At 41.1% G+C, this 15586-nt stretch overlaps 1 protein-coding gene across 1 annotated transcript in view; it reads right to left on the bottom strand.

Moving 5' to 3' along the window:
- Window positions 1-15586, bottom strand: part of ryr1b (ryanodine receptor 1b (skeletal)) — an 83642-nt gene that overhangs the window by 20265 nt on the left and 47791 nt on the right. The window contains exons 63-81 of the mRNA XM_078246931.1: window positions 15535-15584; window positions 13773-13833; window positions 13528-13654; window positions 13324-13432; window positions 13119-13200; window positions 12714-12844; window positions 12297-12617; window positions 11613-11853; window positions 10890-10977; window positions 10704-10796; window positions 8488-8658; window positions 8222-8281; window positions 7983-8117; window positions 7329-7441; window positions 7127-7223; window positions 5315-5421; window positions 5171-5222; window positions 4557-4637; window positions 622-721 (exon numbers count right to left, since the gene is read on the bottom strand). Of these exons, the coding sequence (XP_078103057.1) occupies window positions 622-721; window positions 4557-4637; window positions 5171-5222; window positions 5315-5421; window positions 7127-7223; window positions 7329-7441; window positions 7983-8117; window positions 8222-8281; window positions 8488-8658; window positions 10704-10796; window positions 10890-10977; window positions 11613-11853; window positions 12297-12617; window positions 12714-12844; window positions 13119-13200; window positions 13324-13432; window positions 13528-13654; window positions 13773-13833; window positions 15535-15584 (2219 nt within the window). The remainder of the gene's footprint in view (window positions 1-621; window positions 722-4556; window positions 4638-5170; window positions 5223-5314; window positions 5422-7126; window positions 7224-7328; window positions 7442-7982; window positions 8118-8221; window positions 8282-8487; window positions 8659-10703; window positions 10797-10889; window positions 10978-11612; window positions 11854-12296; window positions 12618-12713; window positions 12845-13118; window positions 13201-13323; window positions 13433-13527; window positions 13655-13772; window positions 13834-15534; window positions 15585-15586) is intronic.

The raw sequence follows: 15586 nt of genomic DNA, 5'->3' as shown, positions 1-15586 counted from the left end.
CGATATTTTCCTGTGAGATGTAGTGAAGTAGAAGTATAACGTTGCATGAAATGTACAGTACTTGAGTAAATATACTTGTTTCATTCCACCACTGGTGGTGTGCAACAATCTGTGACCCTAAAATTAAAAAACAAATTAGAGATAAATCCTCTCTGCCATCACAATAAATATTTCAGATTTTACTGATCTTGCTTTCACAACACTGTGCATCGTACTGCACTGTGCTAGGATTTTACAACATTACAGCACTTATTTACCTTAAAACCTGGGAGAATTCGCTCTCCACTGCTTTTCGGCATTTTTATAATAATAGGTGAGATACAGCATTGACATTTTTTGTTTAGTAGCTCAAACGCCACTGATCTGATTTGGACTAAACCTGGGAACGCAATGCATCTCACATCACTGTAGGATCACTATCCCAGCATTCAATTGACTGGGCTGAAGGGATCTATAATAGTTACACAGTTAAAATAAATGACCTAATATACAAATTAGCCCAGATGGGTAATTAATCATTCATGCGGCTAAGATAATGATAGATAATGTCCAAAAACGTGTGTGAGAGTGAGAGAGAGAGAGAGAGAGAGAGAGAGAGAGAGAGAGAGAGAGAGTACCTACCTTTACAGGCACTGATCATCTGCAGCACCATCTCTGCAGCCCCACGGTTGTGTAGACGGGACTGCTGGTACAGAAGCCTCTGTTTCTCCATCTCCTTATCCTGTAGAGCAGAGCAGGAGGGACACAGCTGTAACCCTGCCAACCAGGACAGCACTGCCCCCCGCACTCACTCGCACACAAACACGCACACATCCTCATAACTCTGTCCTAATGATGACCATCCACTGACTGCACACAAAGACGTTTCTAATGAAGCTAAAGATGACGACGACAGACAAGACATCCAAGGTTTAAGCTACCTGATTATAATTAACAGCAATATTAATGTCTGTTCATCACAGGCTAGAAACAAAAAGAAGCAGCTAGCTAAGTTAGCATTATATGGTGATTTTAGCATTAGTTAATTATAGAAAGTTATTTTTGACAAATAACTACAGTATCTCATGAGGCCTGTCCTTATACTGAGGTCGCCAGATTCAATGGTATCTCCAAGGCCAAGATGGCCTTTCATTGTATTTCCCCAAATGTTGAACTATTCCTTCAGGGTCCTGAATGAACCTACATTTTGAAAAACACACCGTCTTGGTGATAAAAAGATTATGGCGCAGGAGCTGGCTGCAATACTGGCCCTTCTAAAATACAAAAACTCATTCATTCTCACAAAGATAGAGATACAGGAACACGTACGCACATTCTTTTCCAATGGAACACAATGTGTATTAGTGATGGAGACAGTTATACCAGCTCTTGACATCTTCCAGAGGCAGCAAACATTCAATGGCAGCAAACATTTCATTTCACACACTTACGAGGAAGCAACAGCAGTCGTCAGAGTAACACAGCATGCATATCCTATCCAACGGTCCAACTCAGCGTTGATCTATTTCAAAGCCCTACAGTTAGGCTACCTGCAGCAGCATTATGTGGTTCCTCTCGGTCTTTTTTAACCCACGGGAAACTAACTGTAAGTCTATAAACCTGAGCTGAAATGAAGGCAAAGGCATTTACTTGAATTGGTAATGAGTATCATTTAGTTATTTAGCAGTTGACTCTTGTAAAGTGCCTACTGTAAGATAATCATTTTGGATTTACTTAATGCAACATAAGTTTGATAGTTAATTTTCTAATTTCAATTGAATGAATTAGAGATTTTGATTTGATATCTAACTACAAAAAAAATTGATTAAAAAAGGAGACATATGCTAATTGTCAGGGTCATACTTGTGTTTTGGGTATCTAAACCCAAACCTAAGAACATGTTTACATGCTTTCATTTTCAAAAAACACATTACTTTTCTCATAATGTCTGTCTGAATATAACTGTATTCAGCCTCTGTATCTTTAAGCCCCCTTCCCCAAAAGCCCTGTCTGCTCTGATTGGCCAAGCGGCAAGTTTCAGCCAGTGCTGAAACCTTTTTATAATTCACCCATTTAAAATATATATTTAGGCTTAAAGTTATGCATAATTGAGGGTATGCCGCTTTGAGTGACAGGTGGCTGCCATGATAGGAGGCTAGCATAGACCGTAGGCTGCAGTCGGCCTGCCTCAGCTCCACCATGCTCCACTGCAGTGCCCATATGTGGATTAGCTGGGAGTTAGGCGACATCAGGCACTGCCAACATGACGACAGCCGGAACCACTGGGAACCGCCTACTTTGAGCTTCATTTTGGCTCTTCAGAAACCTATGGATGAAGTCCTGGAGACTACGTCCATATTTTATACAGTCTATCAGATTGGCTTGAAAGAAAAATATGGCACATCTTTGCCAAGGTAGTTCTCAAACCATGGCTGGAGATGGATGCCGGTATATTCTAATAAGCCTGCATGTGACATAGGAAAGGGAGCCACACCTTAACTTGTTGAACCCCTTGTTTTCTGATCTAATCGGCCCACAAAAACTGACTGAGTTGTCTTTTTTCAGTTTGTGGGTTGGTAGGCACTTCAGATACCTAAATGTATGTCGACAAGCATTGAAAAAGGGAGTTTTTCAATATGTCGCCTTAAAACAACCATTTAAACTAAATAAATTGTATTATTTACTTGTCATATGTATTGTTTACATGTATTTGCAGATATTGTTTTATATATATATATATAATATGGAGACCTGCTGTGTTTTGCAATTTTTATAACACTTTTATAACATAAACTGTACAATATTACATTGTACAGTGCAATACCATATTATACTTGTTTATATTGCTGCTACATAATACAGCACTCCACTGCTATGCCCACTGTACTGTACGCCACCGTCCTCCTACTATACTAAATTACTTTGTTACAAATGATACAGTAAAGCTGCTCTGAACAACCATCCTCTTGTCAAAAGAGGTTTGATTTGACCCACCCACTGCACACCATGCATAAAGCCCCACCCAAAGCACCCACAACTGAAGCTACCCCTCCCTCTGCCCTCCGCCCCCCTCCCTCATAAGCCTGACTGTGATGTGGAGCAACTTTTCTCTACTTACAGAGGTTCTGCTCATCTTTCCAGCAAATGATGTGTCTTTGTGATGAGTGTGAAGGGTGTGAGTGTGTCTGGATGTGTGTCAGTGTATGATTGCATGAGTGTGTGTTTGGGTTTGGGACAGTGCATGTACGGCTGACTGTGCAGGCTTTTACTGTAGTCCTTGGTGAGTACAGAGAGGGAGACTTGTTAGCATTGTCCAATTCAAGGTAAAGAGAGACAAAATCTGTTACTTGTCAGTTGTTAGATAGCGAGTTATCAGGTGAGTCCATATGGGTGAACACAGCCCAATTAGCAGGTGAGTACAGGAGGGTGTGAGTCAGGAAAGGGTGGTGCAATCCTGGAAGAGACTGACCACACACACACAAGATCAGCTCAAGAGAGCTGGTTCTACTGTTAGGAAACCTGCTGCATGACTTGGCTTGATAACAGTTATCAGAGTTTCCAAAGATAGCTGCTTAATTCAAGTCTTGGACGACAGCATCACATTTCTGAGCATACAGTATGTATGGAGAATAAACACTGAACTCATTGAAGTACAGGTTCAAAGTGCAAATGGATGTAATGCTGCCTTCCAGAATAAGCCATGGGTTTTTATACCTACAACATCACAGTGTCCAAGCCTGGCTTTTGAGTAAATACGATATTAGGATATCCATTCAAATTACAAATCATACTAAGAGGCTGATTAACTGAGGGGTTGGTTTTGTAGGTGCTGCTGAGCACATTTTGTCCATATTAACTGTGCAATGGACCTTTTTCACAGCAGACATTTTGACTTGTTATAGTAGGAAAAGCACAGCTGAAATTGATAACCTTAACGGTGGCTCAATTCTATCAAGTGTCCCAGTAAGCTATTTCAGTGAGTCAGCAAAATAAATGTCTGACATTTTTGTATAACATATGCTTAAAGATCAGGATTACAGAAATGGCACTTTCTTTTGCATTTCATTGTTTCAAGCATGTGGCATGCAAAACATAACTGCTGCTGAACGTATTTTAAGTAAGTATGAAGTAAATATGCTAAACCATACTGTGATGCGGTAATTTGCAGTAGATTTAGTTAATAAACCCTAAAAATTTAGAAGCACTTCAGGCTTGGAAAATGTGATTCTGAAATTAAACACCTAGCAAAGATCTACACGTAGGTTTCATTTTGTTGTCTTTAGCTGCACCGTCTCTCTGCACTCAAGTCATGCAATTTAGAAAAGAAAAACAAATTGAGTCCACAACATTGATTCGACTGGTGGGCAGAGTCCAGCAAAGGCATGCACAGGTCAGTCCACCATAACAGGAAATAGACAAGTAGTGTGAGTGAACGAGTAAAAAGACAGGAAGAGAAAGAGAAAAATGTTGTGGTGGGGGGGGGGGGTGGTGTGCCGAGTGTAATGTGGTGTGGTCACTGCGTGGGTAGTTGCTTCTCCGCTGTCTCCCCTGTCTCCCATCCCCTGGTCCCCCCATACCATCTCTGTCTGTCGCACCTCAAAGGACGGCTCCTCCCCCTCCTGTTCTCCCCCTTCGTCATCCTCACCAATGTGGCAGCTCTGGAGGGAGATGACAGCAAGTCAAGGACTGAGTGCTAGATCGCATCAGATTTAGCAATCTAACTCCAGATGGCACAACTAACTAACTAACTAACTAACAAATAACAAATTCATATGTTGTACATACAATTTACATTTGTTTTTTCTCTCAAAAGGTGGAGGTGACAATTTCTCAAATTGCAGTTGCCATTTTCATGTTTTATTGTAGTGTCTTGTGCAAGGTTAAATATGTATTTGACTTGAAGGGTAAGGCAAGTAAACCAATATCAGGTAGGTTCAGGGTTAATGTTGGGTAACTATTGTAAAACAAAGTTTTAGTTCAATCAACCCAAATAGTTGGTTTTGAAGGCAAATGTACTGTATACCACCAGCCACCACCCAGTTTTAAACACCATACTTTCTGCTGTGCAATTTCAGGTCATGTGTTATTCAGTATTTCTATCATTTATTGTATATGCAAAACACACATTTTACATCTCGAGATGCGGTGCTAATGGCTCAAATTTTAAGATGCTGCTCACTGACTCTCTTACCTTTGCCATAATATCAGCATAAGACATATAAAGATGGTCAACGTCAAGTTTACTGGAATGAGAAAAACACAAAACAGGAATCAACAAGTCTCACTGGGGAACAGTTCACAAAGGTGAGTCGTAGAAGAAGCAAGATGCTCTTACGTCTTTTCTGTGAGAGCTGTGCGGCTGAAATGAAGAATCAGCTGATGAAGGGGGTCAGGCTTCGTCTCGGTCTCCTCTTCCTCTTCCTCCTCTTCCTCCAGGGCTTTCTACGGATTGGAGATAAAATGAATGGTAAGAAAAACCTTAGTATACACTGAAGACAATATGCCATTAATGCCGATGGTACATCTCAGTGTTAACCGGGGGGATGACTTACTGATAAGTCGTCGATCATCTTGTCCTCAAATGAGTAACCCTCAGTCTCTAACCAGTTGCGTTTGTAGGCGTCCAGGAACATGTTGGTTGCCCTGTGCCTGTGAGAGGAGAGGTCATTTAAGAGGGTTGTAATGGCTCATGTTAAGCCTTCAGATTTGTTTTTTTATAGATTTTTTTTTATTGAGTAGGAAGGGAATCATTACGCGGGGATGTTGTACAGGGGTGTCATCCTGAAACAGGCCACCACAGCCCTGCGACGCTGTTTAGACAGCAGCTTGTGCCACACCATTTTCTTTGACTTGTAGGGATGCTCCGTCTGAAGCAAGGAAAAATGTACAGTGAACAAATCCTCATTTCATTTCCAAAAGCTTTTCTAACAATTAGGCTGCGACTAGTGTAATGGAAAATAACATATCTGATTATTAACATATCTGATGACTAACCTGTTTTTTTTTGTTTTTAGCTGCTTGAACCCTTCACAGTTTCTGCAAGTGTTTCACATGCCATGATGTGTGGGGCCCTGCCAGTCCAAATGTTATGTTCTTCTGATAAGCCAGAAACTGATTTAAACTGGCATTCTCTACCTCCCATGCATTCTCAGACTTGGAGGGGCCGATCAGGGCTGTTGATTCATCCCCTCCTCAGGGTTAATAAGCAAGTGATTCTCCAAGACTCTTTGTTCATTCTCTCACGACTCTCATGATGAACTGAACCTTCTTTGCGCAAAGAATAAATACTTATTTCAGATCTCCCCCTGTGTATTAGAATTTCCACCACACTAGTAACCAAATAACGCTGACACCTGTATACAGTCATGTGTGTTTGCTTGCAGTGCACTTGAGCTTGTGTCTTTACTCACCACCTCAATGTGGTAAAGGACAGCAGACACCTCTTGCACCCTTTTTACCACCTTCTCAGGGTCTTCAGCATCTTCAGCCTTTCCTGACATCTCCTTATAGAGAGACATTTGCCAGCGCATAGCTGGGTCCTCCACCTGAAATCAAAGGTCAAATATGTGTGTTAAGATATTTACAAGGGAATTTGTATATTTATTTTCTGCTTTGAAATGTAAAGAAAACAAATAAAAGGTCTACTCACCTTGCCTTGCAGATGCAGATTGTTGTGCAAGAACTCCCTCACCTCTTCATCCGTATCTTTCTACAAGGACATTCATTATTTATTCACTCAAGAAAATGATATTATTCAAAAAGTATAGAACTGACACTGACATGACTATATATAAATCTAAAGCACTTCATTTAAAAAACAATCTATAAATGGAAGAATTTTTTTTCTGTTTTTTACAGTTTTTTCCATGTTGGGACAAAATACAGTCAGCAAGTTGGCTTCAGACACATCAAAGTACCAGTGAGTATCTGATCTTTTCTGTGAGAGCTGTGCGGCTGAAATGAAGAATCAGCTGATGAAGGGGGTCAGGCTTCGTCTCGGTCTCCTCTTCCTCTTCCTCCTCTTCCTCCAGGGCTTTCTACGGATTGGAGATAAAATGAATGGTAAGAAAAACCTTAGTATACACTGAAGACAATATGCCATTAATGCCGATGGTACATCTCAGTGTTAACCGGGGGGATGACTTACTGATAAGTCGTCGATCATCTTGTCCTCAAATGAGTAACCCTCAGTCTCTAACCAGTTGCGTTTGTAGGCGTCCAGGAACATGTTGGTTGCCCTGTGCCTGTGAGAGGAGAGGTCATTTAAGAGGGTTGTAATGGCTCATGTTAAGCCTTCAGATTTGTTTTTTTATAGATTTTTTTTTATTGAGTAGGAAGGGAATCATTACGCGGGGATGTTGTACAGGGGTGTCATCCTGAAACAGGCCACCACAGCCCTGCGACGCTGTTTAGACAGCAGCTTGTGCCACACCATTTTCTTTGACTTGTAGGGATGCTCCGTCTGAAGCAAGGAAAAATGTACAGTGAACAAATCCTCATTTCATTTCCAAAAGCTTTTCTAACAATTAGGCTGCGACTAGTGTAATGGAAAATAACATATCTGATTATTAACATATCTGATGACTAACCTGTTTTTTTTGTTTTTAGCTGCTTGAACCCTTCACAGTTTCTGCAAGTGTTTCACATGCCATGATGTGTGGGCCCTGCCAGTCCAAATGTTATGTTCTTCTGATAAGCCAGAAACTGATTTAAACTGGCATTCTCTACCTCCCATGCATTCTCAGACTTGGAGGGGCCGATCAGGGCTGTTGATTCATCCCCTCCTCAGGGTTAATAAGCAAGTGATTCTCCAAGACTCTTTGTTCATTCTCTCACGACTCTCATGATGAACTGAACCTTCTTTGCGCAAAGAATAAATACTTATTTCAGATCTCCCCCTGTGTATTAGAATTTCCACCACACTAGTAACCAAATAACGCTGACACCTGTATACAGTCATGTGTGTTTGCTTGCAGTGCACTTGAGCTTGTGTCTTTACTCACCACCTCAATGTGGTAAAGGACAGCAGACACCTCTTGCACCCTTTTTACCACCTTCTCAGGGTCTTCAGCATCTTCAGCCTTTCCTGACATCTCCTTATAGAGAGACATTTGCCAGCGCATAGCTGGGTCCTCCACCTGAAATCAAAGGTCAAATATGTGTGTTAAGATATTTACAAGGGAATTTGTATATTTATTTTCTGCTTTGAAATGTAAAGAAAACAAATAAAAGGTCTACTCACCTTGCCTTGCAGATGCAGATTGTTGTGCAAGAACTCCCTCACCTCTTCATCCGTATCTTTCTACAAGGACATTCATTATTTATTCACTCAAGAAAATGATATTATTCAAAAAGTATAGAACTGACACTGACATGACTATATATAAATCTAAAGCACTTCATTTAAAAAACAATCTATAAATGGAAGAATTTTTTTCTGTTTTTTACAGTTTTTCCATGTTGGGACAAAATACAGTCAGCAAGTTGGCTTCAGACACATCAAAGTACCAGTGAGTATCTGATCTTGGCGAGATTGATGAGCTCCTGGTCTGCAGGAGAGCACATATTGAGGCCGATAGGGAGCATCTTCTTTAATGCCGCTACGATAAGGGAGGTCTGCACAGAGTAGCGATCCCCCCTCCGCTTCTTCTTGGTACGCTCCTGCTCTGAGCCTCCAGACTAGAGAAAGATAAGAAGAAGTTCAGACTGATCCCTTCACTGTTCGATTCACGAGCCCCTGTGCCTCACACATCCAACATTTGCTTTTCAGAAAACATCTGTTTTGTTAATATTTATCAAAAAAGTAATAAAAGACTACTTCTATCACAAAACATACCATGAAATGGATACAATGAGATGGCAAGAACCAATTGCTAAGTCACATTTTACGCAATTTCAGAACATGCTGATAAAGTGAATCAACGACTACGTGAAAATAATTATTCATCAGCTGAACTCAGACACATCAACAACTACATTTGCTTATAAATATCAACTTCTGGTGGGATTGCAGGTGCTGCACTGCTGCATCAGCAACAGTCGTTACACACAATGCAGCCTCACTGTTAGTAGAGCAGTGGCCAGACAGGGCACATCCTGTCCATTGGACAGCACACAAAACAGCACAAGTCTATGGGGTCAGCTCCATCGCCTTGGAGCTCTTCTCACACACTCTTGTCCTGAGACTGCCAAATGCTCATTACTGACTGTTGTCTGGCCTCACTGCAACCTCTCTGCCCTCAGTGCAGTGTATGTATGTGGTTAAACACTGCTCTTTGGGCAGAGAGAGGCTATGATCAGGTAACAGTAGCTTATCACGGTAATGCCCATCTGATAGCCAAGGAGAGGAGGTTTTGTATTTATCTAACAGCAACCATGAAAAACATCAAACAGTGATTATATCAATGACGATATACTCAATGATTTAACAATTTAATGGTATCATGATTTAGACATGGAGGGACGAGTCCAGTTAGTAAATATGATGACTGGTGGTGTCGAGTGAGCTTCCCCCGACATATGCTGCTGGACCAGGCTAATCTAACAGTGACAGTAAAGGATGGTGTGGTTTTTTTTTTTTTGGTGACAAGAGGTAGTGAAGACAAAGCAGATGATAATATTGAAAAGAGAAGAGTCCCCCAGCGCTGGAATCTTTTCCACAAAAGCTGAAAGAAATCCAAGCGTCAATAACATTTCAACATCACAGATGGCACAGTATTATGGGCTCCACAACGGTATCCAATAGGGACAATCTAAAGGCAAACTGTTTATTAATCAAAGAAAAGTAGGATGATGGTGCTCGGCTTCAGGAGTGCACACTCCAAATTACATACTGTACACAACTGCTCAACCGAGCGCCATGAAACCTCTCAGGCCACTACGATCTACAGCACAGAGCTTTCATCAAGCCGCTCCAGACCCCTACTCACACATATACAAACACACACATAAAAACACGGACGCACATCGCTAACACGCGCACATTCACACTCATTACTTAAATACAATCACAAATATGTCCCGCTCAAAGAAAACATTCATAATATAAGCCATTTTAACTACATCTACATAATACAGCATTTTTTCACCCATAGATATGCATTATGGTAACATCGCTATGCTATGACTATTTATTGTAATGACTATGTGTTTATAACCCTGTTTGTGTGTATGTATGTGTGTGAATATTGGGGTCTGTGTAAAAAGGGTGGTAGTCCATGGGAGAGCTTGATGAAATGCCTCCCAAAACTCAGGGTGCCATGCGATCAGCACAGCGCTCGTGCACAAACACAGTCTAACCTCTCCATCTCCGGCCTAGTGGCCCAGCGTCCAACCCCGACACAGGATATAAGGAGAAAACACAGTTAGCAACACACCTACTACTGCCTAAACACTGTGTACTGCCACTTACATTGTCCTGGCAAAGGATGTTATTAGTTACGTAACAGCCTATTCCTCTAACATTTCTAGAAAATGATTAGTTTTTACCTGCCTGTTCTTATCCTTCCTTCAAGGAAAGTGAGGAAATAACAGCTGAGAATCGACCAAGAGGGATTTAATTTTAAATCTTCCCGCTTGGACTGGGTGGTGTTAGTGGAATATTCATTTTTGGAGTTTAGTTCCATAATGTGTTACAGCTCAAGATATAAAGTAAGTGAGTATTACATCTAACTAGATAACCGGTTATGTTTTTCTTGGCCATTTGTGTGCTTGTCCACTCTCACCTTGGTCATCTTGCTTTTACTGTCAGCAGTCAGGAAGGACATGTTGTTGATCTCATTCATAACCACAAAGTTCTGCTCCTCTCTCTTAAAGTTCTGTAATAAATAACACAAGAAAAACGTTACATTAAATTGGAAAAAAAGAAAAGAAAAAAAAAAATAGAAAGACAACATTAAACAAAGACTCACGTGGGATTTGGACCAGAAAATGAAGACCTCTCCCACCATCCTGAAAAGTTCCTCTGCATCTGGGTCTGGACAGGTCAACCACCTTGCCCTACAGACAAAGATGGCAATGGATTCACTCTTGATTAGCACTTGAATCGAAGTCTGTCACTCCTAGCCGAGAGATGGGAAAGGCCTAACTTTTTTTATTACAACTGACCAAACTGGGTTTATTTTGCAGACAATATTTTACGATCTTGTAAATGCTCTTTTGCTGTTGTCAGAATGAATCTGATCACATACATGTTTTTTTTGTTTTTTTAATATACCCAGAAACATTTTATAACATTGTATACTGATGACATTTAACTATTATTTCTAATCCAGAATAACCACTCGGTAGATCGATATTCTTTTCAGGTTTTCTATTTCTCTAGCTATAACTTAAATCTAAAGTCAAAGTCTAAAGTCTGAAGCTTCAGATTTAGCTTAAGATACAATACAAACTGGCCATGCTGGTGAAGCACTGGACACTGATACATCTTTTACAGTCAAAGATATGGTTGAGTCTCCACATTAAATACGTTAACAGTGTTTCCATCAAAGTCTTCTTAAAGAACAATGGTCATTGATTGTAAGTCACTCAGGAGAATAGTTTCAGCTAATTTTTTTAGCCGTATTACGAACAATATACAGCAATAATGCAACAGCAATAAAATGTTCTACACATTTATCAAGTTCAGTTACCTGTTATTGTCCACATAGCGGATGAGCAAGGGGTAGAGAGCATACAGGTCCCGACACAGCACAGCAAACTCATCTTTGATGGTCCCATCTTCGCTGTCCAGCTCCCCTTTGCCCTCCATGCGCAGTTGTTCCTCCTCGGCCACCACCTTTCCTGAGCGCTTCTTTAGCTTTTCCATGGTGGGGATGAAGTGGGATTTAAGCATCTCTGGTTTAGCCCTACTGACAATGGGCTGGGCAAACACTGGACAAAGGGTACACAGGAATTAACAGTCAACACCATGAGTAAGAGTCAGTATTGTATTCTCAAAATATTGAGAGGTACAAAATGTGAAAAAACGTAGTTGTCGAAACTCTACAACACGTGCACTTCTTGCATGAAAAGCAAAAATCACTATGAAAGCATATTTAAGTAGTTTGTAAATCCAACAAGGCAACATTTAGGATTCCAACTCAATATAATAAAGGATCATAAGGACTCTTATTTTGAAAAATAAAATGGGATTAGCTATGAAAACTGAAGTGGCCTCTCACTTTTTTTAGTTACACCAATTGTACCAGCCATGGTTGTTGTTGTTTGTCAGACAACTTTAGAGAGGTCCACTAGAGTCTTCACTATGGTGGCCAGAAAATGTCTCACATCACCTGAAAACCTTCCGGCCTATTGTGAAACTTCTTCTCACTTACCTGCCAATCTCTTCATCCAGGAGGCCTCATCTATACCCAGGTTGTTAACCACAATTTTCATGATGCTGCCCAGCAGCTTGTTAAGCTGCTCAGAGGTGACAGCGGTGCAGAGCTGGCCCTCCTGCTCGGGGAAATTATCTAGGCCCCTCTCCCACCAGCGTGGGAGGTAGTTACACAACATTGGCAGGGTGATCTCAATCACATGGGGCATTTCTGTGTAGCGAGCCCCAGACTCAGCCAGATCATGGATCTCCTTCATCAGGACGTCCAGCTCTGGGATGTCAGTGCACAGCTCTTCCACGTTGTTAGGAAGACCCAGAACTGAGAAGGGAGAGAGTTGACAGATGAAATAAAATGTATAGAAACAATCAATGATTAACTAATTCTAATAACTTGATGAATGTAAAGAAAACCCACTGGTTCTCTCTCTGGGAGTCTTGGTGGTGTAAACAGAAAACATGTTGAACTCATTCAGTTTTGGTTCAAGGAAGGCCACTGGCATTGCAGCTGCTAAGTGGGCCAAGCACTCGCCAAGAGCTGGTCGCTGTCTGTACAGGAGAAAAATACCACAAAATCTTGAAATATCAAAATTAAAAATGCATAATCAATCTTTGAAAACATGCATAGACATTTTGTTTCCTGTTAAAGGCTGTTTAGGCAGTTTCTCATGTGAATCAAGGGTCTAAGGATAGTGGTCTAGTTGTATGCTACAAACCTCTGATTTTGGACTACCACATTAAATCAACTTGACTTGATAATCAAGTCCCATATAAACGCAATTGTTGAAGGAAACGTTTGATAGAGCCAGAGGTCTCTACTCACTTCTCGACATGTGGAGTCTTCACTGTGCCCAAAGAGTAGATACTGCACATTAAACGATAGCAGGATATTTGCAAATCGTCCACTGAGGGTGTAGAGAACAGAGGCATTGCATTAGCTTTGAGTCAGTCCTTTGTGTCAATAAGTCAAGAGCCATAAAGGGCAGGGGATGAACCGCTAATTCAATGGAGAGAAGCACTTCACTCACACATGACGTCATCTCCAAACTGGTGCTGGGCGATGTGGTCGAACAGTGAAGTGAGGACTGGCAACAAGGCATTGGTGGTATAGTTGATGTTCTGGGACACACCCTTAACCTACATCAACGCACACACACATACACAAAATACAGAAATCAGCTCACAGGGAAGATTAACATGTTAAAACAATGCAGTATGGTGCGGTCTCGGACCTGGTTTCGACTGGACACTTTGCCCAGTTTCAGATTCTCAACCATCTTCTCAATGTCATCCGCAGCACTCTCAAAGAACTGCCGCAGGACCGCCTTAACAATCTCAGGGCCTGATTTCATAACGGTCCTTGGAAAAAAAGGACACAAAAGAAAAGTCAGAAAAGAGACATCTCAGATAGTTTGTTTCTATTACCTTTTAGCCTGGGGTTGTGCTGGAGATGTGTTATGAATAGATTGAGAATTACCTGGCATCTAGTGATCGTGAGAGGATGTGCAGACAGTTCACCACTGCACCTGCATCTGTTCCTGAAAAGAGCACAGCAAAGATGTGTTCTCAGAGCTGTCCTACTATGAAAATCCACTTCCTATAAGAGCCCAATTTATTATAAAAGCCGGATATATTCAGAAATGAGGAGTTAATCTAAAAAGCTCTAGATTAAAAACAGAAAACAGTAGATATAAATACAGAAGCATTGACCAAACTCAAAATTACATTAAAACCATTGATTTTTATTCATCATACCGGGACAAATTAAACACGTAATTATGGAACCGTTGAACCATATATTGCTACACTGTGCTATAGTCTCTGTTACAAGCTTTGCAGTTTGACTGCAGTGGTAGATCAGCTACAGAGGTGCCCTTGACTATCACGTACAGTACTGTACCATGTGTTACTGGTGAGCCGAGCTGAAGGGTGCAGGTTCAGTGTGAAATGTTTCAGTGTCTAGTAACCACTGGTTACATAATACTAACTGACTATTAGGGACACATGGTGATGAAGGGGGAGGAGAGAGGTTGAGAGCACTTCATGGAGCTGCAGTACAATGCCGTCCTATCTGACACCACTGGAGACATTCATGCTCAAATCACTTTCAGTTATGAGTGCCACTCTGATTGTAGGCTTCAAAAGCACACAATACAACTTAACAAACACCTGGGGCCATATGTATGAACGATGTGGACGTACACACAGTGAGATGGCAAAAGTGTTTAAATAAACACTTTTAGGCAACCCTTGTCTTTGTGTAGGTTTATTCAATCATCTGCAGATGGACTCACAGCATCACACACGTATGTGTGAGGATAGCTGTGAGAGTCTGTTTTTTAGAGATAGCCGCGGGGGATACGATAAGGTTGACATGAAATATAAGATTATATAACATATGTTTAGGTTGTTTTCCAATTTGACTGATTGGGTTATTTGTGCTGTCTACACAGCGTTCCGTAAAATGTCAATCTTAGGCACATTTATTAAAGTATTTATGAGTGATGGATTGTGAAGCACTTCTGTTTCAATATGAGCTCTATAAATTAATCATTGATCGCGTCTGAGGTTTCTGATGTTTAATAATGATGATTAAGATATACCCGCGATGATAGTTTGCAGATACACGTGAAAAATGAATAGTACTGGCGCTATAAATAGCCAGAGCCGTGCATAAGCGCTGTTCTGGTGCTGTTGGGAGAACCTCGCCGGGGCGTCACAGTCGGGTAAATTGCACTTCTCCTTTGTTGTTCTTCTCATTGACAGGTCTAGTGTGTGTGGGTGGTGGAGGGGCACAACTCAACAACAATATGCAAACAAATGTTTGAGGGTGTTTCTACATCCATTTATGGCTAACCGTGGGAGTGAAAATTAGGCGCTTGGACATGTTCCTAGTTCCACAATGATGCATATTATGCATATTTCTGTCTTTGTGCGTACACAGCTTTAGTTGTGATCTACACAGAGTTTTATGCATCTGGCCCCAGGTTGCAGAAAAGGCAAGCCAAGCAGAGGTTTAGCTCCAGACAGAGAAGCATTAGATAAGGAAAGAGAGAATGACAGTGTGGGAGGAGAGAATCTGTGATACAATGCAGATAAGTCTATCAATGGGAAGGTAGGAAGGAAGAGGAAGCAAAAAAGATCTGGAGAAATAAGAAAAAGAAATTAGACAGGCAAACACAAACAAAAGCAACAGAGAGATGGTGACAGGGCAAAATGCCACCATGCAGATTCCTTACCAAAAAGAGCTACTCTGTGCCTCACCAAAGCAGCCAACTTACAGAAGATACT

The sequence above is a fragment of the Sander vitreus genome, chromosome 3 (assembly GCF_031162955.1).
Source record: "Sander vitreus isolate 19-12246 chromosome 3, sanVit1, whole genome shotgun sequence".
Taxonomy (NCBI): Eukaryota; Metazoa; Chordata; class Actinopteri; order Perciformes; family Percidae; genus Sander; species Sander vitreus.
This window is presented reverse-complemented; position numbering and strand designations above follow the sequence as displayed.